This window comes from Oncorhynchus tshawytscha, linkage group LG20 (assembly GCF_018296145.1).
Source record: "Oncorhynchus tshawytscha isolate Ot180627B linkage group LG20, Otsh_v2.0, whole genome shotgun sequence".
Taxonomy (NCBI): Eukaryota; Metazoa; Chordata; class Actinopteri; order Salmoniformes; family Salmonidae; genus Oncorhynchus; species Oncorhynchus tshawytscha.
The window spans coordinates 10550558-10577882 of NC_056448.1; the positions used below are offsets into that span (position 1 = coordinate 10550558).

A 27325-nucleotide genomic window follows, 5' to 3' on the forward strand; every position below is an offset into this window, starting at 1 on the left:
TGAAAAAAGTGCTTCTAGAATGTTTTTAGGTTGCAGTAATCCTCTTCTGTTTTGAAATGTTACAGTTGTTTTTGGTAAAATCTCTGCAATTTTGTCAACTGCAAGATCTGTAAAGCAGACTGAAACTGTCACATTGTATTTCCTGTATGTTGTCTTCTTTGGCTGGTTATCGATTTGTGTATTTTTGTGGGCTGTAGATGTCCAATGTCCATAGCCTTACCTTATCTGTATTTCCGTTATTAAGGATTGAAGAATTTGCGAACTCCTAAGGGTCCGCTCCTTGTTTTCTCTAAAAACACTGGCTGGCATATGAATCTTGCACAGAATGTACCCCAGTTTGAGGTTTGTTTGTTTGTCTACATTTTCCACTGTGAAACCACAAAGTCAATCCCTGAGTTATGAATGAATTTAGGAACAAGCTGTCAAATTGACTTATTGGATTTTCTGGCGTCTTGACGAGCTTCTAAACAGCACCTTCCTTCTGCTCCAACTGCTAGGAAATCAGACTTTTTTCATACCTGTAGCCTACCTACAGTACCCAAGTAATTCATGAAAGGGTTGGTAGTTGTTAGTTGATATGTCAAAAAGCATACCACAGTCTCCATTCATTTGTTACTCTGACCACGTAATACTGCTGTTGATACAGGCATGTGATTTGCAACTGCTTTTGTAGCTATAGTAAATGAACAACAAAAGCTGAGTTTAGACCTACAATTCATAATCTGTGCTGTGTAGTGCTTGTGGTATTGTGAAATAAATAGGTGTAAATCTACAAATAGACAATTATACATAGTAAAGAGAAATATATTTATTTTATTCATGTTTAAACGATAGATTAGTATTTAAAAAGAAGAGCATAAATGATAAAAATAATGAATTTGTCCATTCCATATTTTTGGTCTTTTTGGTTTCTTTAAATATTACATAAAATAAATAATTTATTTTAAAGCAGTCAGGTAAAGGAATGGAAATACCCAATACAGTGAACTTGCATGTTAATAAGGTTTATGCTATGGTGCTATCTTGACTAAATTCTCTGCATATGACTCACTCCATGGCCCAGCTTCTCTTCCATCACACCTAAGTCACCCAAGTGCTTCCAGTACTGTACGTGTCTATCACAAAGCATGAGTGTCAATTTCAGTTCCTCGTATGAGTTAGTACAGCATAAATACATGTAACTGCATCCACAGATCATCACACAGACAAATACACATGGTACACTCTGCCCTTTGTCCCTGTCTTCAGTGACGCTGAATCAGTGTCCTTTTTTTGTCCTCTTATTCAGTATTCAGTTTTGTCTCCAACAGTTCACCCATTGAAAATGATTTGGCACAGAAAAATGTTTCATATTTTCTCCTGTGCCGAATCATAACTTAAAAACAAATCTGTACCATCATCAGTCAGACTCCGCGACAATGAGTTCAAACAGTTCCTTTACATAGTGCCTTCCTTTCAGAAAATACGTATAGTCTTTGCAAATCAAAAACTTTGACTGCATATGACTCCATTATGTCTTTAATGGTTCCCAGTCTTTCCTCAGTGCAGTGAAACATTCCCAGGGGAAGGAACTGTCCAATGCGGTGGCTACACCACTATGGGCAGGAAGTGGGTGGCAGTGTTTTTCCTTCGTGTTTTCTTGCCCCTCATGGGCTTGCCGTTGGCGCTCAGCCCCACGAACATGGGCTTCTTCTTGTTCCGCCACTCGGCTGAGGCATAGGTGTTGTACCTGTTCTCCTCAATCCGTTCGGTCAACCGACAGTCAACACCAAAGTCCCTCTGGTGAACAAACAAGAAAAACAAATTGTGAGTGATTCGACAACTTTGGCAGCACAGGCAATGAAACTGGGGTCTACATTTGCATTATTTATTCAGTAAGCAGAAGTTCTCATCCAGATATCCAGGTTGGTTGGCTCCAATAAGGCAAGTTAACAACAATATAAATACATTCTTGCATAATGGCAGTGGGGTTCATCAGGCTTCTAACAGACTGTTCTTGTCATTTAGTGTCCTGACTAACTAGACAAAAAAAAGGGATACAGTTGTGACCCTGTAAAGAATGTTCCTTTCCTAAATGCTCTTTAGCCACAGCTGTTCAAATTGAATCCAGAAGTAAACTGAATGTTCCCAAATCATATGAGAATATTTTGGAAACGCTGCCCTGGGTTCAACTCACGTTCGGCTACCTCTTTCTCATGGAAACTTGTGTGAAAATAATCTCCCACAAAATGGAATATATGAATGTAGAACCAGCTAACTATAATATAATACGTGTGTAATGAGGGACAGATATGCCACCAATGCTTTACTGAGTGAATGACAGTACCTTGGTGTGACACTTTATAATACGTCATGGGAATTGTGTTTCCTAGCTAGAATGCTTTTTGTGTCTCATTTCATCTGATTTCACTACTAAAAGAGCCGTAGTAACAGCCTTTCACTGTTATGTTTCAGATGATGTGTGAGAGCACATGAAACAGTACCGGTAGCCCTTGAGGGCTTTTAGTAGAATGGGGGCTGTTGTATTGTGTTTCTCTGGTCTGAATAGAGTGGAGCACAAGGATGGTGTGGTATATGGGAGGATCTGTGTGTTTGGGAGAGAGGGACGGCAGGGGCGTCTCGGCTTACTTTCTCCAAGACGACAACTCTTTTGGCCGGGCCGACTTGTACTAGGGGATTATTTACGGGCAGTGGAGGGGAACTGTCCTTTAAAACAACCCCAGGCTTCTCTAAGGGCCCGGGGACAGAGGAGAGAAGAGCTCTCACACAACATCAAAGGGGCCAGCTCCTTAGGAGAGTATAGTATGGAAGAGAGTTATTTTCAACAGTAAGGTGGCAGTGTAAAAACACTACCTGGCAACTAACTAGTGAGTGTTCTGAACACTGAGTCAGTCTAATGGGGAGTTTGTATACTCAGCCAAATAATTAGCTCCATTTTGCTGTAGGGATATTGTTATTCTGTGTGTGAATTTCAGCACAGGCTAAACTTACCGCGCCATACAGCTCTCCTTTCTTGCTGATTGCCAGGTAAAAGTTACTGCTGAGCCCCTTGATGGCCACAATCCCAACATCCACTGACTTGATCTCCAGCACACCTGGAAGACACACAGACACATTATAGGTTAGTTATACCAGGCCAATACACTGAAGTGATAGTCAATGAATAACTGAACTGCATTGAGAAAGAATGCTTGTAAAAGCTGGCAGTGTCTGTGTTTTTGACTGCATAGGCTCCACTGTTTATTTAAGCAATAAGGCATGAGGGGGTGATGTATATGGGCAATATACCACGGCTAAGGGCTGTTCTAAGCACAACTCAACGCGGCCCTTAGCCGTGGTATATTGGCCATATACCACAAACCCTGAGGTGCCTTATTGCTATCATAAACTGGTTACCAACGTAATTAGGACAGCAAAAATAAATGTTCTGTCATACCAGTGGTATACGGTCTGATATACCACGGCTGTCAGCCAATCAGCATTCAGGACTCGAACTACCCAGTTTATAATTGCTGTTATAGCATGCAGGCCAGTTGATTAAGTATTACAGTGAATGTAAGTGGATACAGTATGTTGTAGTCCATGATGTTGTCAGTTACTACCGTCTTTTCCGGGATGTTTACTGAACATATCTACATAAAAAGGTATAATAACTGCAGGCCTTGTCTACTGAGTCACACCGGGGGTAGAGTCACACTGTTATCCCTGCCTGTTATCCCTGCCTGTTATCCCTGACCATGTTTTGAATAATCACAATCATCTTTGCTTGATCCCCCCCAGTAAACCACTGCCTGGCTGCCTGGCTGTGTGTCTCTGTGCCAGTCATTGAGAACAGACAGGCTGAGCCGCCATTTCATTCCCATGCTAACGGGCCATAAGCCCTGAGTGAGAGGCGTTGGCTGGGGCTAAGCTTTGGAAAAAACATTTCTTTGCTTTTGTTTGTTTTCGGAGTGGAGCGGCACGCTGGCGAAAGCAAAAATGTCCATATCAGTTTGCAGTCTGAATGTTTCTTGAACCAATTAGGGACTTAAGATGTGGTAACCAGTCTCCTTCATCCTAAAGTCAATTATATAAACCCATAAAGCTATCATGGGTTAGGGGGGATTAGCTCAGGACCAATTCTGGTAGAAGTTGGTCTTTGTAGCAAGCAGGGAGGCAGGGAGGTGGCTGGTCTGACCCAGTGTGGAGCCTCCTAGCCTGGGTCAGAGGACAGTAGATATCGCCTCCTCACAAGGTGGCCTTTGACAGGCCAGAGTCAGGGTAGTTAATGGCACCTGTTAATGCCCCCCCGCTGACATCTTTTTTCGTGCCATCCCCCTTTCTTACTCCTGGGACACACATTTGTAACATCCTGCTGTCCTGGAGTGATTTTATGCACCTCCTGAGACGAGGGGGGACCCCGTTTTAGGAGGGCTGTTGCAGGATTCTTTGATCAGGGGTAAATTGCTCAGGCATTTATCCTTAAGTACTTGTTCAACTGGACATATCGTTCCTCTCCATATCTTCCTATTTGGGCTGTGTCCTGTCCCTGTACTGGGTTACATGTTATAGTTAACAGTTTTGCGTAAGAGTATCTCACTTGGGGACTCTAGTCTACCCCTGCCATGGACTTTCCCATGTAAACCAATTTAAACTTTGAACCAATACAGTCTGCAGCTGTGGATTTTACTCAAAGGTCATGACCTCTTTTCAGACTCCCCACCCCCTAATTTTACTTCCACAGTCGAAGACTGAAATTGTACCTTGGATGTGTAACACAGGAGGAGTGCGAAAACATATAAGCATACTTCTAAAAGTGCTTGTATAAAACTCATGACACCATACAACTATGAATAATTCCATTGATGCAGTGTACAAAATAAAGACATTCCAGTCCCCGTACTGTGAAAACGAACTCCTAGTACATTGTCAATGCCTAAGCTAAACCATTTAGCATGAATTGGCGGTGAGGTTTTATCTGCACCTGTGAACCGGCAAAACAAGCAGTGTGGCCGCCACTCAACAGGCGGATTAGACAGGTTTCTTTATACACAGCGGGCGTGAGAGAGCCCCTTCCGTATGGGCTCTGGTTGCACACAGCTATTGAGTGTGGTGGTAAGGTTATCCGGCCTGGTCTCTGCTCTTCTGCCTTCCCTCAGGTTCATGAACAGGGGAGGGGAAGGGAGGGATGAAAGGAGGAGAAGAGAAATTGGATGACAGTCAGTGGGATTAGAGGGGAATAATCCCTGATCAAAGGGAGGGAGGGAGAGAGAGAGGGAGGGAGAGAGAGAAGGAAGGAGAGAGAGAGGCAATGCCAATTGATACAGGTTTATGGAGACCACTTTGAGTAACTCAATTGTACGGAAATACAATACACTGCAAAGACATGCACCTACAAACTCACACTGACTCACAGTTAAACACACAAACACACAGGCCATTCCGAAATACCCGTCTTTGCGTTCTAAATAGGCATTTTAGGGTATGTGAAAAAAATTACATTTTATAGTACGTGGAATTTCCTAAAATGTTGTATACTTTACATGCCGGGATGTCAGACTCATTTCGGCGTTTCATCTAGTAGAATTCACTGCACACTGTTAAGGAAGAGATTTGTCTTTCCAGACACGTGTGTTTGATAACAGCTGCGAATCAGCTGAGGGGACGTGCTGCACCTGACCAAAACTAACAAAAGGCAAGAATCAATGCAATTTTGCTTTAGGTTACAAATTCTCAGTAGGATGAGCCTAGTATCCTGTTATTTGCTGCTTACTGCATTAGCTTTACTAAACAGTATGTTCTAAATGCTGTAGTATGTCGTACTATTAGTACACAGTATGTCGTTTCAGTAAGTAGTAGGCATGCCAGATCTCAGACACAGTCACAAACACCTTCCCCATCTGAACAAGAGTGAATGGTTCAAAACCAGTTTCAAGTCTGAGCTCCCCTGTAATATAAGTGACACTGCAGTATTTTAGGTAAACTTGCAATGTCAAAATAAGATCTATCTCTGCCGTGTTGAAAGTCAGGCACCTGTTTTCGCCGTTTGCTTTGGGCCGTTTGATGTGGCGCGTTAAAGCGAAACACTTTTTTATGACCCCCTTGCCAAGTCACCAGAACCATCACCTGTACTCTGGAGTTGAAAGGCAGGGCTGTAACAAAAGGCTTAAATTGCAACAATACGGCGGCACTGAACAGACCAGAGACTGAAACATGTTGCTCCTGGCAGCTCGGCACAGGACAGGACAGCACAGGACAGCACAGGACAGGACAGACAGGACAGCACAGGACAGGACAGCAGGACAGGACAGGACAGCACAGGACAGGACAGCACAGGACAGGACAGCACAGCACAGGACAGGACAGGACAGGACAGGACAGCACAGCACAGGACAGCACAGGACAGCACAGGACAGCACAGGACAGGACAGCACACAGGACAGCACAGGACAGGACAGCACAGGGCAGCACAGCACAGGGCAGCATAGGACAGCACAGGACAGACAGCACAGGACAGGGTAGCACAGGACAGCACAGCACAGGGCAGCACAGCACAGGACAGCACAGCACAGGACAGCACAGGACAGGACAGCACAGGACAGCACAGGACAGCACAGGACAGCACAGGACAGGACAGCACAGGACAGCACAGGGCAGCACAGCACAGCACAGCACAGGGGACAGCACAGGACAGCACAAGACAGCACAGGACAGGACAGCACAGGACAGCACAGGACAGCACAGGACACACAGGACAGGACAGCACAGCACAGGAGAGTACAGCACAGCACAGCACAGGACAGCACAGGACAGCACATCACAGGACAGCCCAGGACAGCACAGGACAGCACAGCACAGGACAGCATAGCACAGCACAGCACAGCACAGCACAGGCACAGGCACAGCACAGCACAGGACAGCACAGGGACAGCACAGGACAGCACAGGACAGCACAGGACAGCACAGCACAGGACAGCACAGCACAGGACAGCACAGCACAGGGCCAGACCCATTTTTCTTCAGCCCCTCAGTTCACAACAGTAAAACGAGTATCCTTACTCTCTCTCTCTTTGCTTCGTTCCTCTCTCTCTTATCCGTCGCTTATCTCTGCGCATCTGTTTCCCTCTATCTTTCTCCCCGTTCTGCCCCCGTTCCTGTCTCCTCACTCTGGTTTCTTTTTATGCTTGGGGGGGTTGTTTTTTTTCTACCTCTGGTTGACACATTGCCCAAAACTTTTATTTATATTTTGTGAGGGTGAACTTTTAAGTGCAGCGAAACAGTTTTATGACCAATATTGAAAGTGTAATAACCAGAGTTTTCTTAACAAACAAGAAAAAAAGGTGCTGACATTCTGCAATCGACATTTTTCAGAAACTACGAAGACAAACACCTGTGTATATAACAGGACTGTGTTAGTTTTATATGGCAGATTAATAAAAACCAGGCCCCAAGGTCCTGTAACAGTCGACTGCAGTCTTCAGTGCTAATGAAGGGTTAGTTCCAGATACAGTATGGACAAGACTATATAAGAGTCCAAAATCAGTTTTCCGCCTCATTTCACTCTATGAAGCTGTATTTGTGCTACCTAGATTTGAGGTCCAATGTTTGCTTGCCTCACTAAAGGAATTTACTGCTGCACACAAGAAGAGGCCGTGTGTTTATGGTGTAATGAGATACCGTATGAGTGCAGGTAAAACATTTCTGAAATATCTTTCTTTAGATAAGGTGAGTCATCTGACTTCTTTCTCTTTTCAACCTCAATTGGTCGATGTGGGTTCACAGTATTTGAGTAATTTGTGTTTCTTGGGTTTCTCTTACAGTACCATTGGCAGAGGCTGTGGCTGCTAATTACAGCGTTACTGGAGAGCAGACAGTCGTCTGGTGGCTCAGTTCAGTTCTGCTGGTGGACTGTCCATTGGGTGGTCAAGTCAACCGCCTGGTGTGACTCCCATCGGCAGCAGCCTTGGCTTCTATCCTAGGCTCTGTAGGTGGCCTCTCTCCACCCCTCCTCCCACAGACCCCCTATCTCCACATAAGGCCGTGGTTTCTTGGCAGGGTGACAGAACTCCCGTTATCGCATCTTGTCAAAATGACCTCAAAATGCTTTCACATTTGTAGCTTCATCCAGCCAGCTTTACCACTGAGCCTCCCCCACTTCTATCGCTGTGTAATGTATAGAAGACTACACACTACTACAGAACATACAATGCACGCCCTATTCTGAGAGAAATACCTTTTCTCATCAACAACAGGCAAGTCTTTCCTATTAACCTTCCAGATTCAGGGGTGTAGAGGCAGCTCATGTCCTATTAAAGGGGGGCTGGGTTAGTGGCATGAGGGGGTGGGGTAGTGGCAGGAGGGTTTGGGGCTGGGGATAGGGGCCAGATGGGTTGGGGTTGTGGCCGGAGGGGTTGGGGTAGTGGCATGAGGGGGTGGGGTAATACCAGGAGGGGTTGGGGCTGGGGGTAAGGGCAGGAAGGGTTGGTGTTGTGGCAGGAAGGTTTAGGGTAGTGACAGGAGGGTTTGGGGCTGGGGGTAGGGGTAGGGGCCGGATGGGATGGGGTAGTGGCAGGAGGAGGTGGGGTAGTGGCAGCAGAGGCTGGGGTAGTGGCAGGAGGGGTTGGAGGTGGGGGTAGGGGCCAGAGGGGTTGGGGTAGTGTCAGGAGGGGATGGGGTTTTGGCCAGAGGGGTTGGGTTTTTACAGGAGATGTGGGGGGGGCAGGAGGGGTTGGGGTAGTGGCAGGAAGGTTTGGGGTTTTGGCCAGAGGGGTTGGGGTTTTGACAGGAGATGTGGGGGGCAGGGGGGTTGGGGTAATGTCAGGAAGGTTTGGGGTTTTGGCCAGAGGGGTTGGGGTTTTGACAGGAGATGTGGGGGGGGCAGGAGGGGTTGGGGTAGTGGCAGGAAGGTTTGGGGTAGTGGCCAGGAAGGTTTGGGGTAGTGGCAGAAGGGGCTGGGCCTGAGCTGGGGTAGTGGCAGGGCAAGGGTGGGGGCTGGGTTAATGGCGGTAGAGGGGCCTGGGGGACTGGAGTAGAGGTAGGAAAGGGGGTGGCTGGGGTAGTGGCAGGGGGGGGTAGTGGAAGGGCAGAGCAGGGGCTGAGGTAGTGGCAGGGCAGGGCAGGGGGGGCTGAGGAACTGGGTTTGACCCTGGGCTGGCTCCTGACAGCAGTGCCTCGCACCTTTGATCTGGCCTCCACAGGCCTCTGGCTCCCAGGCTCCTGAGAGATCAGTGCAGCAGGGTCTGGGCTCTCTTTAGGGGCCGGCTTCATTAGGCTGCAGAACAACACAGCTCTCCCCCCACCAACCCCACTCTACACCCCTCATCTCCCCTACAAACTCCCCACTGCCTCCTAAACATGGTCAGTGGTGACTCCAGATGAACTTAAGGTTAGGGAGGGCTGTAAAAGTGTTTCCCCAGTTTATCTTAGGCCCGTTTGAAGATTATATTGCTGCTCTGCTCCCATTGTATGGCCCATGACTGGATATGAGATGGTTAGGTACGTGTAAATGTCTGCATTTTCAATTATAAAACCGGTTTTACCACTTGAGGTACCACTTGAGGTACAACTTTCAAAGAAAATTATGATTTATTTTCACACGAGGGAGGATGTTGGGATTTTAGAGATATATACTGACAATTATATATTATATTAAAACAATGAATTCAAATGCTCTTTGAGGAAATATACTAAATGTGTCACTTCTAAGAGTGTTAGGTTTCTGTACAAAAACTGTCCTTCATGTTTTGTTTCCACTTTTCAACAATCCCAAGTTTGATTTGCATTACTTGAGGTTAGAGTGACTAACATCTAAGGCGAGAGATCCTCCCTCCGACAACTGGCGACAGCCTGATTGACGATCTGTCCAATTCACTATGACACAGGGGTTCATATCCGTGGAATGACTTCAGCGTTAAGGGCACGAGGAACACTAGATCCATTGAGAAACACAAACGCCAGTGTGGCGTTGTGGGAATTGTATACTTTGTGAGTAATTTAAGTATTGGGGTAGATAAAGTCGGACAATATCCCACTCCAGCTGGACAAGCCGTCAAAAGGTTTGTGCAAAAGAAAACTTGAGGATGTTTTCGCCATCCACTGTCATTATAATTTATAACTACTCAATAACTTTTTGTTTATTAGTTACTTTTCACAGATATTTTACACCACGATAGGGGTTACTCATGTAAATTGCTAGTAACTCATCGGTGACTGGCTAAATCTGTATGAGGGTGCTTTCAACTTATTCATGGTGTAATGGGACGCGAGCTTGTGATGGATGCGGTGTAAATCTAGCCTATTGGTGCTAAATAGTGGGCGGTGAGCAACATCCAATGAAAACATCGCTTGTTCATTGTCATCATCTTCACCTAGCGACAGTTAAGTCATATTTTATTTTGGTTTCATGAGGCTGTTAAGTTGTGTTTCAGATCCATCCCCACACAGAAGTTGTACATCTAATACTTCTTATCCATCTTACTGTCAATATTGTTTTCTTTGCCTGAAACGTGGATCCACAGCAGTCTTACACGGGAGAAACACTGTCAAGCTGTGTGTGATTTTAAACCTGGCAGCAAAGCATGATTAAAAGCAAATCCAGATACTCAGAAGAAAATAATCACCTATAATGAGTATAAATGTGTTGTTTCAAATACCTGAGCTCTGTTTTCCAGCCAACAGATAGCATTAGATTTCTCTGAGACAGAGCATTCACATTCGCATGGTTTGAGATCAGCTTACCATGCCGGGTAATAGCACCACTGTGTATTATGTCATGGTGGTTTTAAGGACGTTGCAAACCAAATGAAGTGCATGTTGATGTTCACGGTGGTTTCAGAAAAAATGCAGTCTTCTCAGATAATGTGATTTACCCAATGCTATTGGTTCTGCAGCATAGTACCTATGCCAGTAAATGTCAAAACTTACCATATGAATGTGTGTTTACGGGTTTGATCTGGCAAGGTCATTTATAACCTTTCTTGCATTTTGCATACTATACAAAAAAACATAATGTTGTGATTCCAATTGTTCTGGACATTCTATAGACTCTTTTGAGTCATGTTATGTCATGAACCCGGGGTCATTGGGATTTAAGGTCCCATGTTTTTGAAGTCCAGATGCCTTTTTACTGCTGGGGAAAGTACAATGCACTGCAGCACTCAAGCACTAGGCCTAACAAACTAATCCTCTCCAGAGCCTATCACCACAACTTTCAACATTTCCTGCTGAAAGTGCATCAACAGCTTTTCCTCTGGTTGTTGTGTTCGATCTGTTGTCTTTAGGTCCCTCCAGATTTCGGGCAGGATTCGAGCATGTAACGCATACTTTTTCACACTTTACTCTGTCACCATCAAACACACACACACACACAAACACACACACAAACACACACACAAACACACACACAAACACACACGTGGCGGCACATAGGCTTCTGTTCCCTCTCATAAATGTCAAAGCAGGCACCCATGTGTATGGGGACAGTGTTGGGCCAGCGTTGGTCCAGTGTGGGAACGTGTTGCATTAGTGGCCAGTAAAGCAGTGGGGGTCTGGATATAGGATCTGTGACGGATAAGATCCAGGACTCCTGCTCAGCCACCAGTTGCCTCAGGACAGCCCTCCTAGTGCCCCCCACGTCCCTGCCTCTTGCGCACGCAATGGGTAATTAGCTGGCATTCCTGCCTGCTCCTTTAAAATGGGACGGGCTGTCCAGATGCGTCTCTGGTCCGAGCACTGGTCTCCCTGCGCTACCTTTGATGATTCCATTAAGACTCTCTCTCCTCTCTCTCTCTCCCAGACTTCCATCTGTCCCACCACACTCGGTGTGTGTGTGTGTATGTGTGTGTACATACATCTTGAATGTGTTGTGATGTCTGTGGTTCTCAATGTTGGCGACTTTGACCTAATCTAGCGAATGTTTGTAACATTGCAGCACCCAAACACATGAAACATGCTCCCATTTCTTTCACCTGGACAGCCTACCATTAAACTACATTGGCCTATACCATGGATGCCTTACCAGGTTAGATTTAGCAGTGCATCTTCCAAAATAGAGGAAATGCCATGTATCTTAGCCAATCCTGCGCTCTGGGCAGCAACATACTATTGCAGAGCTGAAGGTATGTTCAAAAGTTGCTCTTCTGTTGAATCATTATTCCGAATTGTGAGCCTTTGACTTTCTGGTTTGGTTTAAGGAATATAAGTCCAATCCTGCACGTCTGTGAGGGTATTGAATCCGCACATAAGGTAAACATTGAAAACTCAAAACCAGTTAATCAAAACAAAGATGGCCAATTTAAAATTCCAGGGAATTATAATCCATTCTTCAGAGAAGAGAACTGCCCAGTGAAGTTTTGACGTTTCCAGAGAGGTTGCTGACTGACAGAATAAAGAGGTGGCTGGATGGTATAGTGGCAGGACAGCATGCGGTTCACCAAGTCTGTGTTTTATTACAAAAATGTTCAGATGAGTCAATGATTGACACAACAGTAAATTGATGGGTGAATATCAGGAAACACTGAAAGAATATGCGTAAATAATTATTTTTAAAGAATAGGGGAAAATTGTGAGTACAGAGAGCGATGCCTCAGTTCCTCCTTGTCCCCTGCGACTTTGGTCAGAGTCACCGCATAGAAAAATATGAAAACTGCTAGCTTTCCTTATTTGAACATACACATGCACGCACGCATGCACGCATGCACACACACACACACGCACACACACGCACACACACGCACACACACACACACACACACACACACACACACACACACACACACACACACACACACACACACACACACACACACACACACACACACACACACACACACACACACACACACACACACACACACACACACACACACACACACACACACACACCACTCTCTGACTGCAGCTTGTTAGAGACAGACAGGACAAAATGATAGTGGGGAGACAGTGGTGTTCTCCTTTAAACTAACCCTGGCACAAATGACCCTCTCTTCAAGTAATGGGGTCAAAGGTTAGTCATACATCTGGACATCCATACCTCCATGTTGAACTCTAAATAGAGCAAACGTAGGGGCAGAAACAACAAGATGCTTGAGAGACAAATCTAGGCTTCCCTGGCCAACCTTCTTGTTCAAGAGGGGTTAGTTGAAGATGAGCGAATGATAAAGTCTTAAGTTTGTAAAGAACTGGCTTGCCTTCAATCATTGAGGTTCAATTTCAATATGAATCATAACTTTCACACTTTAAACAAAACCGATTTGTACAGTAGGCCTTCACAAATCTACGTGAATGCACAACCTGTTTAAACAGCTCCAACTTCCCCTGCGATAAGGGAGATACTGCTGGAAAGGTCTAAAGGCAGAAAGTGTCGACACAAGTCTAACGACCCGGGGGTGTAGGGGGTGTAGGAGGGTGCAGGGGTTGTAGGGGGGTCCTGTGCCAGTGGCTTTTAATTACTCCCTTTTGGCTGAGGCTGCAGCCTCTTCCACTGATGAAGGTATTATGGGGATAATAATAATAATAATAATAATAATAATAATAATAATACATGCCATTTAGCAAATGCTTTTATCCAAATCCATTTCCAGTCATGCATGCCCTCATTTCCATATGGGTGGGCCAGCGGGAATTAAACCCACACTCCGCCGGACTCTACCAACTGCTGTTATACTGTTATGCTACGTAACAGGCCTAGATTCAAATAATCCCTAAACATGTTGCTTCTAATTATAAGTGTAAACGGACAGGACGTAGCAGCCAATTGGACACATCCCGTACATTCTCTAGACCCCTGGCCAAACAATTATTTATGAATCAGAAAAGAGAAAGCCTATGAAGATGTTAGGGTCAAATAGATTTTTTTTTAAAGCACTGACACGAACCTTTTGTACATCTACACAATCCTCATAACTCACTTGTATTGCCCGTGTGGTTAAGATTTCCCACGAGAGCCACACATGGGCACTATAACCACAGAGAGGAGGAGAACACTCAAGAGAGAGTGCCATCCATGTGGTGCAGACGGGTGCAGTTACAACATACATTTACACATTTCACAACATGGTTTCTTGCTATCCTCTCATAAACACATTATAAAGACACACACACACAACCACACTCTTGCTAAGAGAAACACAAATCAGTGAGAAAACACACGGCCTTGCGTTCCAACACCGCCATGAGGCTCACGATGAAGCATGTCGGGGCCAAAAACTATAATTATGGCCTGAGAAAAAGCTTTCACTAGCCCCTTTCGATTGTTCGTCACCAACCAGTCATATTAGTCCATTGCCATAGGTACCACTCTTTTGCAAAGACGTGGTTCTACTGCTGAAACATGGAACACCAGAGCCCCCATCCCCCATTTATGGTCTGGTGGAACCATAAAAGTACTAGATTTACCTAGCCCTCCCATTCTCTATGCTGCTAAGACCTCGTTTGCAGCACTTAAGAGGATTCCTGTTGTCAGAACCATTCCTTTCATAAATCTTCCAAGAAATGATGAATCCTGCTACAGAACCAGCCAGGAGAGCAGAGGAAAACAAACACTCTTAGGTTGGATAGTTATAGGGCCACTTTGAGTCAGTCAGAGGAGCTCAGGATTCAGCCAAGTTTGACTTCATTGGATATGGATCTAGAGGTATCTGTATCAAATGTTGCAATTTAAAATGAAGCAGCACCTTGTCCAGGGTCCTTGTCTACATCAAGGAAAGGAGTGGACCATGACATGACAGAAGAAGTGCTGATACTACTTATTCACTGTGCTTGCTGTACACCAGCATCTCCTCCAGGGCTCAACACATCAACGATCTCCTAATGCACTAGAACTTGACAAAAACAAATGAGTTTGGCTTTAGAACAGCCCATTTTGTGAGGGATTGCCTGCAATGCTAATTCCGCAGCATTAGATTAGAGCGAGGGCTAAATACCCCTCCGTGATGGACAGCCCGCAAAGTTGGCAACATGATTGGAAAGAGTCGGACTCTGTGGAGCTCACGATCCAACCTGCAGTTGAACCCTAAACTGCCCTAAGTCCCCTCAATCAAAACTGTCAGGGTCTCATGATGCTCATTAGCCGGACCCCCTTCTCCCCAGTATCCCCAGGTATATAACTTCAGACCACAGTCCGCTGTGGATGAATTCAGTCGTCTATTAGAGAGTGCTTTTTTCGATTCCAATTTCTTTCGTTGATAAGCAAAGTGAAGGGAGAGGAAAGGGAGAGTGGGACCCAGATGCCAAATGAGAGAAAATCACTAAGAGAGAAAAAACCCCACCCATCTATTATAAACTGTTTGTTATTGGTCAGTGGCATTCTAGATTAGAACAGTAAATAAATTGGACATGTTGAATAATTCAGTATGAAAATAAGCCGTTTGTTTGCTTGGTTCACACATGCAGCGCCTTAATACTCTAATACTGGAGAGTAACGTGCAGGAAAGCAGTGTGACACTGTAATACTGAGCAGATGGATTCTGAAAGGGAATCACACAATATGGGCTGGATTGGGTTTCAAACCGCACATAGATAGGTCTTTTGTAGAGGGCTGAGAGAGAGAAAGGGACCGGGTAACAGACCGGCAGACCTGACCAACCTGACCAACACAGCACACAAAGAGGCTCTAAGAACACAGGTTTGTGCTCCGACAGTGTAGCCTACCTACCTACGTATTTCTACAATGGTTATCATGTCATTCTTCAAAAAGCTATGTTATCAGACTTAATTTTATTTAATTAGAAGATCTTTCATTCATTCGCCTTCTGACTCCACCGTACGTAAACATCTAGCCTCTGTACATGGGCATATCAAAGCTGCAGAGGATAAAGACCCTAACAGGCTGCAATTCTGTGGGCAGTGGAGGCCTGGCCAGGCAATGCCTACTGGTCATACACTATGTAATTAGAGACAAATTCACCATCTTCTGCCACGCATCAGTCTACAGTGACATCTGAGTTTACAGACAGACACAGCTTCCTCAATGTCTGCCTTGCCTCACAAAGTATGACACATGTTCACGCATGCTGGAGACAATCCAAGTGAACATGTTTCAGGACAGCACGAAAACTGGAGCTAATGAAGTGAAGGTGTTCCCACACACTACAGTCTCTGTCCTGATGAGGAAGGTCTTCTAATATTTGGTTAATTTTAACCCCAAAATGAATTCCATGATGTTGCAGGATACTACCAGACTAGGAGTTGACAGGCTAGATGAACATGCACTCAGCACCATTTCATTGCTAATTTTTCAGCTGTCCCAGGGTTTGTGACTGGACAAACTGCTGGGCAAGGACAAAAACAATCGCTCCCCCAGCATCTCCCCCTCCACCACCAACAAATAGTAGTAACATTACCCAGCAGCTCTCTATCTTACTGCTGCTCTGAGACATTTCAACTAGGCAACAAGTCTCCCTTTCTAGGACCAAACCAGGAGACCTGAAATACCAGTCTGAAGTCTCACCTGTAGTTTCTGCAGTTTCCAAATACATAAACCAAGAGATGTTTATCATCTTATCTTATGCCACATTTGGACTTTTCACCACAAGGTTTCAAGTCAGAGAAACAGAGAACATTACTGCAACCTGGTGGGCATTTTCCTTTTGGATTCATAGAAAATGTTTTGTGTTTAATTGTGGCACGTGTCCAAGCTGTTTTGATCAATTCAGATGTATCACCCCTTGGTAGTTCTCTCACTTTGCCTCCAACAGGCCCAGGTCCTCTGCCTCCCCCCAGACATTCGTTCCTAGCCCTGTCTAGCTACACTTCAAATGGGACAGTATTTGGGCAGCATGGGATCTGAATTCCCCAAGAAGTGCTCTGTCCATCTGGTTTCAGAATTATTACCAGGCAGGCTTGTGCCTAAGGTCATTGTGGGAGCTAATGACAACCGCATTATATTCACATGTGGTGGGCTATTGGCGGGAACCACTCACATGCAGCATGCATTGGACACTCACCATAAAACACTACGCACTTCTCTTTTTTTCTTCTCTCTTTCTAACTGCCATCTTTCCATAAACAAGCAAGCATATTGTAAAGTGGATTTCAACAAATCTATGTATTACATTTCTGTCTAAATGTTTTGAAGCATTAAGGGTCATTTTAGGGTAGATCAAGCCTAGGTGTTATAGTCGCGACCTGATCTCAAACCTTGAACTTTTGGTGGTTATTGACACATCCGCTTCTGATGGTTAAACTCTGAGTGTGCTGAAGGCGAGAGGACGCTCTGCTAATTGAAATTCCTTCAGCCATGTCTTGCAGAGCCTCAGCGTCTGAGTGGCACTGTCTGAGAAGAGAAGCCTCGCACACATGGGCTCCACATGGCAAAGCCTTCTTTTATTGGGGCCAATGTGCGCACAGCGCACTGATGGGAAAGTGTACAACCAGCTTGGAGAGAGCGTGTGGCGGCCAGGTGCTGCGAGCATTGGCAGGGGTCTGGGGTATCGCTCGCTGCGTAGTAATATTTACTGTACCCAGGCAGGCAAGTGTAGTGATTAGAGCAGCATAACGATGAGCTGAGAGATATCATTCTAAGCAGGGGTGTGGATGGATACAAGCACTTCGATACAGATATTAATGTCAGCCCATGACGGACATAGCTACGCAACTGGGAAGTGATGATGATGAAAACCTCAAATGATGATAACACTATATATGCCACTAGTAGCACTAGTTGTATTACATATACAATTGTAATAATAAAATATAATAAGTCACCAAAGAAAGCATATAGGGATGTGATCCCTAAGATATTTGCTCAGAGAGAAAAGGGTTATTCGGGCTATTTCTAATTGGTTCCAGTAGATGTGCTCTAAAGGAAAGTCCACTGAATCAGAGGCAACAACCATGCTGCTTCCACTATCCAAGAACCATCTGCTGCCCAGGCAGAGACACATCTATGCCCACTGATGCCCACCACAATACCAGGTAAGGTTTGTGTTATGTGTGGAGGCAGTGGAGTCAAATCAAAGGCAGGGAACCAGAGAGCAGTGCCATAATAATGTGGGTGGGGGGACCAAACTCTACGGGACTCACATGTGAGAGGGATGAGAAAAGAAGCAAAACAGAAGCTGAGTGAGTGCATATTTTCCGGGGGGTTACTTACTGTAGAGATCGTCTTTGTTTTTGGTGCCATTGACTTTCCCATTTTTATCAATCCTGAGAAAGAACTTCTGATAGGAGTAGAGTTTCCTCTTGCGCACGTCTCCTTGGAGATGGTTATAGCTGCGCACATGCCGCCCCACAACAGTGTCTGAAGAGGCGTTGGCAGCCCTGGACAAGCGCGCCACGGAGCGAGTGGCGACCCCAGGTGCAATTGGATGACACGTGGAGGGCAGTGGACAGAGCAGCAGGACGAGCAGCACTGAGAGGATGGACAGACGAATGCAGGACCAGGCGGCGGCACCCTTAGTCACTGTCCATATGCACATTGTACTGGAGCTGGGAGGACTGGAGAAAAGCTCACAGAAAGGACCATGCTGGATGGGGGAGAGGGAGAAGGGCTGAGAGCGGGAGATGGAACCCCCGGCGGATGACGACGACAACACTGCTGCTGCTCTTTCTGCTGCTTATTCCTCCCGTGTTCCAAAGGAATGTGTCAACATACATAACTCAAAACTGGGAAACCAGCACCTCTCGCCCTCTGCCGCTCACTCTCCTCATACAATACTAATGAGAAGCTACCTCTACCACCTCTGGAGAGGATGAGATCAGCGGAGGGTTAGAAGAGGGGACGGGGAGACAACAAAAATGTTCAAAAAAAATGAATAAATAAAACAAATCTCAAGATAAACACTACAGCTGTTTCTCATCTAAATGAAGAATCAAAGGATGGGGGAAAAAAAGGAATCATGTAATCCTTGCTTTTCTTCTGGTCTCTGGATGTTCCTCTGAAGTTACTTGTCTGTTTAATAGAGCTTCTTAGCTGGAGTGTCTCTTTCTTGGTGTGCTGTGCTCCTCTATGTGGGGGAAGTGAGAATGGAAGCGCTGGGTCTCTGTGCCCTGGTCCCTCTGAGCTAGAGTAGAGTGTGAGCTGGAGCTCTCCTTCTCTTTTCTCCGTCTCTCTGAGCTGAGTCCCTGTGAGTGGAGTGGCTGCGTGCTGCTTCTCTTCTCTGAGTGCCCCTCTCTCTCTCTCTCCTGTTGGGATCCCTGTTGAGGAGTTCCTCTCCCTGTCTGTCTCGCTGCGCTGAGGTGACTGGGTCTTGTCACTCTTCTCACCTTATTTATCTGACGCAATCCCCCCAGATGTAATCTCTTAGGATAATTGGCGGTCTATGAAAGCCAGTTGGCTTTGAAGATCTATGTGTGCGAGTTTTTTTTTTATTATGTTGCTTAGTTGCTAGTGTGTGTCCGTGTGTGTGAGGGTGAGTGTGCGTGTGTGTCAGATAGAGTAAGGGAGAGGTTGTTTTTCTCCCCTCCTATCCCTCTCTCTCTTTCTCTCCTCTACCCCTCCCTCTCACCCTGTTCCCTCCCCTTCTGAGTCCAAGTCCTACCAGTTGCTCAGAACAGGTTTGGAGTGAATTGTGGAAATTCTCTCTCCTCAATTTCTCTCCTCTCGTTTCCTATTCCCATATCCCCCTCTCCCGCTATCTTCTGTATCTTTTATATTTAACTATTTTCCTGTCTTTCACAGTCTTCCTTTTTCAGTGGTGGAAGTGTTGCCAGACAGGTTAGGTCTCTTATTGACTTCATTCTTATCAATGCCACCTGGGTGCTTCTGACCATTGCTGGTATCCTCCTTAAAAGGTGAGGCTTGGAGTGTTGTCTTCATCTGTTTCCTTAGGGCCTCTTCTTCTTTTTAGAAATAAATATTTGCTGAGGAGTTTGCTTTTTATCCTTTCATTGTGAGTGGTAATCAACACGACAGAGATGTACCTTTAAAATACAGTCAGGTCCATAATTATTGGCACCGTTGATAAAGATTATATAAGACTATAAAATAAATAACACAAATACTGAGCTGTATTGCATGTAAAAAAAGAAAAGGGAAAATATATTATTTTATGCTGATATAATAGCTCAGGGAGAGATTTTGTTAAACAAGTAATAAAACAAATCTTAAAAAGATTATGGTAAAAGTGATTGGCACCCGTGTGTTCAATACGCCAGAACCCATTCCTTGCGAGGATAGCAACAGTGAGCCTTTTTCTAAAATGTTTTATGAGATTGGAGAACACAATGGGGAATTTTAGACCATTTCTCCATACATAATCTTTCCAGGTCCTTAATTTCCTTTGTCTGCACTGATGGACTGCTCTCTTCAATTCAATGGGGTTTAAGTCCGGAGGCAAAATGTTGATTTTTGTGGTCAATTAATGATTCATTTGTGGGTTTTTATGTGTGCTTGGGGTTATCGTCCTGCTGGAGATCCACTTGTGGCCAAATCTCAGTCTCCTGGCAAAGGCAACGTGGTTTTTGGCAAAAATGTCCTGGTACTTGGTAAAGTGTGTGATGCCGTTGACCTTAACAAGGGCTACAGGACCAGTGAAAACAAAATAGCCCCATAACATCAAAGATGCACCACCATATTTTAAATGAGGTATGGGGTTCTTCTGTTTTATGACGCCAAACCCACCACTTGAGGCCAAAGAGCTCTAATTTCATGTCATCTGACCATAGCACCGCTTGGAGTTTGATAAACAGCATTCACACTTAGATTGGAACCCGTGCTATTATCAGATGACATGACAATAGAGCTCTTTGGCGGCAGGTGGCCTAGAAGTTAGTTTGAGAGGCAAGCCAGCAACCGGAGTGCTGCCAGTTCAAATCCCAGGCCCAACAAAGGAATCTATCAGGAAGTGAGCTGGCAACCGGAGGGTTGCTGGTATCAAGCACCAGATGCCATTGCCTGCTGTTGTGCCCTCGAGCAAGGAACTTAACCCCCCACAACAACAGCCCCCTGGGTTCCCAATGCAGCAGCCCCCCAAAACCCGTATATGTGCTGTATGTATACAGGTTGGACCTTGGGTGAAATTGACCAATAAAGTAATCTTCATCTTAATCTATGAAGGAAAGGTCTAAGAACCCTCCCAACGTGTTCTCAAATGTCATAAACCATTTTAGAAAAGGCTCCGTGTCGTTATCCTTACAAGAGGAGGGTGCTAGAGTGTTGAAAACAGGGGTGCCAATCATTTTGACCCCTGTCTTTTTATATATTTTTTTGTGTTACTTAATTAAAACAAAATATTTTTCTCAAAGCAATTGTTTTAGTATAAATAATATCATTTTTGTTTGGGGCATACAATACAGCTCAGTATTTGTATTATTTATTTTATTCAGTCTTTTTTGCTCATCTTTATCAAGGGTGCCAATAATTATGGACCTGACCATATTACAGATCAAAGAAACAACATTTGATGCAGTATTGCTACAATATTTAGAACTTGACCATGACTAGAATTAATGGACCATCCTGACAAATTACCACAAAACTAAGGTCTAACCAAGTCAGGCAAAGATGTGGACAAACAGACAACACGCTATACATTCAGTTACAATGCAAGTGATTTACTAGGCTTTTAAAACCCAAAGTAGACCTTCCGTGTGTCAGTCAATTTCACCCTTCAAAGAATCTAGGTCTCATGTCTGGTTTGTTCATTGTTTAATTTCCTTTTCACATTGTCAGACAAAAGCCATATCTCCGGTCCTTTCCCTCCTCTTTACCGACCTATCAAACATCTTGTGTTATGGTGGTCATGCTAAAGCCATTTCCACCACAGCCAAAGAAGTGTCATGCACATGTCTCTCAAGATCACGACACTGCTCAGTAAGGAGTGAAACCTTTACTTTAAAGATACAGTTCTATTGTAAGACTCCAACTTTTGTCATCAATAAATGTGACACTTTATTTGTGGTGGTTTTGGACTTCAGCCTTTTGACTTTATTCATCCACGGGGAATCTGGCTCAGGTCTTGCTTGACTTCAGTACCTGCATCACAGACCATTCAGACTGTCTCTAGCGTCCCAGAGACGACTGGAATCCCTACCACCCATCCGAGGCAGTGAGAGAAGCCAAACAAACCATGGGATACAAGCAGGCACTCTAGGGAGGGGCACGGAGCGAGGGGCACTGGAGTGGGGATACCAGAGAGAGAGAGAGTACATCTGGTCTGTACAACACTGTGCTGAATTCATTGGTATACAATGGTAACACACATCACTTTCACAAGCACATTTACACACTTGTTTGGTATAGAAGTAACACTTCTGGTCATACACACATGGATAGGTTCTGGAAGTCATTGAGCTAGATATACATATGCTAATAACAAGATAGATAATATGGTCAGTTCTGATCATATTTTATGGCTGCCTTTCCAGAACCTCTCAGATGTTGTGGATTATTACTGAGCTACATGTAGGGAAAACGTGCTAAAAACAAACACAGAACTTCACTGAGTCCATCAAGTGAGATAAAAGTTTAAAGAACAGCAAAACAACATTATTCAACAAAAACTCCTCTGAATTCCATTTCTTACACGGTTGTTTGTCTAATCGGATTGTCATCTCACTAGAGAAGATGTCCCTCCCCCTCTTTCCCCACTGGTTGTTAGAGCTCCAACTACTTCTCTGGTAGTCTGCTGTCTGATCCCTTCTGGCCATGCCTTCCAGTTTCCAGTATGATAGCTCAGCACTTAATCTGGTGTTGTACAAACAGCCTAATGTTATCATTCACTTCCCCTGTACTATACTCTGCTTCCTGTAAACCTGATGCAGGGAGGGACAAACAGAATCAGGGGAGACATTTTACATTTTAGACATTTAGCAGACACTCTCATTCAGAGTGACTTACAGTTAGTGCATTCATCTCAGTAATAGTAAGTACATTTGTCCTCAATAAAGTATCTATCGGCAAGGTCAGAGCTAGTAAGGCGGACCTACTGGAGAACAGAATATTGTTTTTCCACAAAACACTTCTTTTAACAAGGTGCAGCAGGTAGTCAAGTGGTTAGAGTGTTTGGCCAGTAACCAGAAGATTGCTAGATCAAATCCCGAGCTGACAAGGTAAAACGATGTTGTTCTGCTCCTGAGCAAGGCAGTTAACCCACTGTTCCCTGTGGATGTTGATTAAGGCAGTCCTCTGCACCTCTCTGAATCAGAGGGTTTGTGTTAAATGCGGAAGACACATTTCAGTTGGACAACTGACTAGGTATCCCCCTTTCCCTACTGTATAAGTCAACTCATCTGATGCATGAATCACCCTGTCATGCATTCAACAACTAACCTTAGTTTTCGAAAATATCGAAAACATTGTGTTGCAGGTTTGAATATCAGTAACCTGATGCTCAGGTTCTTTGAATGTCATGGATTTCATCTGCATTGCTTCTCTGATGCTCTTCTGTTGTGCAGCAATCCTAATTAAACTCAGATGTTGGGAAGGAGTTCTCTATGAGAAAAAAAAAACACTTTGTCACACAAGAAAACAATTTGTTGGATGTTTTGATGCACTGGATATCCGGTTTCCCCCCCAAGCTGCTTGGGGAAACCGTGGAAACAATCACAGGGGTAGATAAAGAGTAGCACTGTTAACACACTATTATTGGTCTCCTCTGATATTAGTCTACCTCTATGACTTTGGCCAGTGTTTTGTGTGAAGCACATCATTCAAAACAAAATCTATGTAAATACTCTCACCATGTGAGTGTAATTTGAACCCGGTGTCCATATCATGTCAGCTAAGTTGATTGTAGAGACCCACTACTTCATAGGGAATTGTGGCAGCATCAACCCAACAAGAACTCTACCCATGGTTGTGTCTCTCAAAAAGGGGTTAGATTTGAAAAAAATGTCAGCACTGTTCCTTGTGGTTAGCTGCCCCCATTTGAGATAGGAGAGCCTGAGAACTATACAACGGCACTACTAAACGCAATCCAATCTGTCCGCATAGATTTGAATCGCTAACTTACATGTATGAGTGTAGATGGTATCAGGATAATAAGGGGTCTGAATCCGTCTCTGTTACTTCAAAGAGGAGGGGGTGAAATTCTACCTGGTTTCCAGCCTGGATCAGGTATTCCTGTGGGTCCTCTGTCAGGTGTTCCACTCTGGCTATAGAGAGAGAATCTGTTTCAGGCAGTGCCTCTTCATAAAACCTGACCACTACTTCTTGTCATGTATTTTTGTCCCTGTTTAAAGCCCTATTAAAAGAGCTGATAAAAATACACTATGTGGACACGTTGAAACATGTCATTCCAAAAATCATGGGCATTAATTATGACGTTTCAGGTATGAGCCAGATGCAGACAGTGTCAGAGAAGCAAAAGTGTATTTCCAATACAGGGGCAGGCAGGTCAAAGGCAGAAAGGGGTCAATAATCCAGAGAGGGTGCAAAGGGTCCAGAATGGCAGGCAGTCTCAGGGTCAGGGCAGGCAGGGGTCAATAATTCAGTGATGTGGAGCAAGGTATAGAACGGCAGGCAGGCTCAGGGTCAGGGCAGGCAGAACGGTCAAAACCGGGAAGGACTAGAAAGCAGGAGCAAGAAACAGGCAGGAGCAGGGGAACAACCGCTGGTAGGTTTCACGAACAAAACGAACTGGCAACAGACAAACAGAAAACACAGGTAAAAATACACAGGGGATAATGGGGAAAATGGGCAACACCTGGAGGGGGGTGGAGACAAGCACAAAGACAGGTGAAACAGATCAGGGTGTGACAGTGCCCCCACCTCTAGGGGTGCCACCTGGCGTCCTACCTGGGCGCATACCTGGTTGACCGGGGTGTTGGCGTTGGAAATTCTCGATGAGGCCTGGGTCCATGATGTCCCTGGCGGGGATCCAGCACCTCTCCTCTGGGCCATAACCCTCCCAGTCAACCAGGTACTGGAACCCCTACCCCGAGGTCAAAACTTCAGGAGACGCCTCACCGTGTACGCCGGTTGGCCGTCGATGAGACGGGGAGAGGAGTGGGCCTGGAAACAGGAGACAAAGGGCTGTGAGACATGGGTTTGACACTGGAAACATGAAAGGTGGGATGTATACGAAGGGTACGGGGCAACAGATGACGAACAGCAGAGGGGCTAATGACTTTGGAGATGGGAAAAAGGCCGACAAACCGGGGGGAGAGTTTGCAGGATTCCACCCGGAGGGGCAGATCCCAGGTGGACAGCCATACCTTCTTCCCAAGATGATACAGAGGAGCCGGGGTCTGGTGGCAATCCACTTGTCGTCGATACCTGGAGGTGGTCTTGAGGAGGGCCGACCAGGCTCTCCTCCAGGTACGACGACTGCGGAGGACAAACATCTGGGCAGAAGGTATGCTGACCTCTTCTGATACACCAGGGAACACTCAAAAAGTGATAGGCCCGTGGCAGAGCAGGGGAGGGTGTTGCGGGCGTATTCGACCCACACAAGCTGCTGGTTCCAGGTGGTGGGGTTGGTGGAGAGTAGTGAAATTGAGAGTAGTCTCAAGGCCCTGGTTGGCTTGTTCCGACTGGCCATTGGACTGGGTGTGGAACCCAGAGGACAGGCTGGCCAATGACCCAATGAGGGTGCAGAACGCCTTCCAGAACCGGGACAAGAACTGAGGACCCCGGTCGGAGGCCATGTCAACTGGCAGTCCATGGGATCCAGAAGACGCGCTGCACAATGACCTGGGCCGTCTCCTTGGCAGAGGGTAGCTTGGGGAGAGGAACGAAGTGGGCAGCTTTAGAAAACTAATCCACAATGGTCAGGATGGCAATGTTGCCATCAGATGGGGGGAGACCCATGATAAAGTCCCGGGAGATGTGAGACCAGGGACAGTGAGGAAAAGACAGAGGTTGAAGGAGACCAGCCGGGACTTGCCGAGGAGTCTTGTTCTGTGCACAGACCTTGCAAGCGGCAACAAATGCGGAGACGTCAGTAACCATGGTAGGCCACCAAAAGGAGTGTGCCCACTCCAGGACAGAGGAGCGGCCCGCGTCAGGCATGAACATCCGGTTATCTGGACCCCCCGGCTTTTGGCTGGGATCGCTGTGCATCCTGAACCTGCTTCCCTATTTGCCAGCTGAGTACCGTCGCCAGGCACAAGGTGGAAAGGATGGTCTCAGATTCCGTTGTAGTAGTCGTGGGGTTATAGCGGCGTGACAGTGCATCCGGCTTGACATTGTTGGATCACGGCCGGTAGGAGAAGGAGAAGTTGAACCAGGTGAACAGTAGGGCCCACCTAGCCTGCCGGGAATTGAGGCCCTTGGCAGTGTGGACTATTCCAGGTTCTTGTGGTCAGTCCACATAGTGCCTCCATTCCTCCAACGCCATCTTCACTGCGAGAAGCTCACGATTTGTAGTTCCTCTTCGTGGCGTTGAGGCGGTGGGAGAAGAAGGCGCAGGGATGCAACTTGAGGTCCAGGTCAGACCGCTGGAACAGGACAGCCCCCACTACGACATCCGAAGCCTCTGCCTCTACCACGATCTGGAGGGACTGGTCAGGATGAACCAAGATGGGAGCTGTGTTTGAGATCCCGGGAACTGCTGGTCAGCAGCTGGGGACCACGTGAATGGAACCTTGGGAGAGCCAGGGTGCTGTAGCCCCGGATAAGGCGGAGAAAGAAGTTGGCGAAACCCAGAAACCCAGCGCACTTCTGTATGTTGTAAAAGCGTTACATGGTCACTGCCCATATCATTGCAGAGTGCAGAAAATACACAAAAGTTCAGGGGCCTTGCCATAACAAAGTTAACCATTTTCACTGTAGTGTCCAAAATGTCTTTCAAGATGTCAGGCATTCCCTTGGCAGCAAGAGCCTCTCGGTGGATGCTGCAGTGTACCCAAGTAGCGTTGGGAGCAACTGCTTGCATGCATGTTACTACTCCACTATGTCTCTCTGTCATGGCTTTTGCGCCATCAGTACAGATACCAACATGAGCAGCAGCTACATTTGGCTACCAACAGACAGTTAGTGGAATTCACACAAGAGAGTAACTGTTAATGTTATTGGATGTTAATTATTTGACTAGGCTACCTGTATTTGGCATTGTGTTGTTATTTCGTTGAACACTAGATGGTTTGTCCCTTGCGGGACAAGGCAACTCAGGCGAGAATGTATTATTTTTTTAAATAAAAAAAATCAATTAAAAATATATAACGTCCCATTTTCAGGGCCCTGACTTTCAAAGATAATTCATAAAAGTCCAAATAACTTCACAGATCTTCATTGTAAAGGGTTTAAACACTGTTTCCCATGCTTGTTCAATGAAACAAACAATTAATGAACATGCTCCTGTGGAATGGTCGTTAAGACACTAACAGCTTACATACGGTAGGCAATTAAGGTCACAGTTATGAAAACTTAGGACACTAAAGAGGCCCTTCTACTGACACCAAACATCAAAAGAAAGATGCCCAGGGTCCCTGCTCATCTGCGTGAACATGCCTTAGGCATGCTGCA

The 27325-nt window shown here is 45.6% G+C and overlaps 1 protein-coding gene across 1 annotated transcript; it reads right to left on the reverse strand.

Annotated features, from left to right (window-relative positions):
- Positions 1-793: 793 nt before the first annotated feature.
- LOC112219526 (fibroblast growth factor 10) lies at positions 794-19348 on the reverse strand. The gene is made up of 3 exons (XM_024380843.2): positions 18071-19348; positions 2992-3095; positions 794-1779 (listed from the first exon to the last, which is right to left on the reverse strand). Exons 1-3 carry the CDS (start codon positions 18393-18395, stop codon positions 1588-1590), a joined length of 621 nt encoding a protein of 206 aa, XP_024236611.1. The 5' UTR covers positions 18396-19348; the 3' UTR covers positions 794-1587.
- Positions 19349-27325: the final 7977 nt, after the last annotated feature.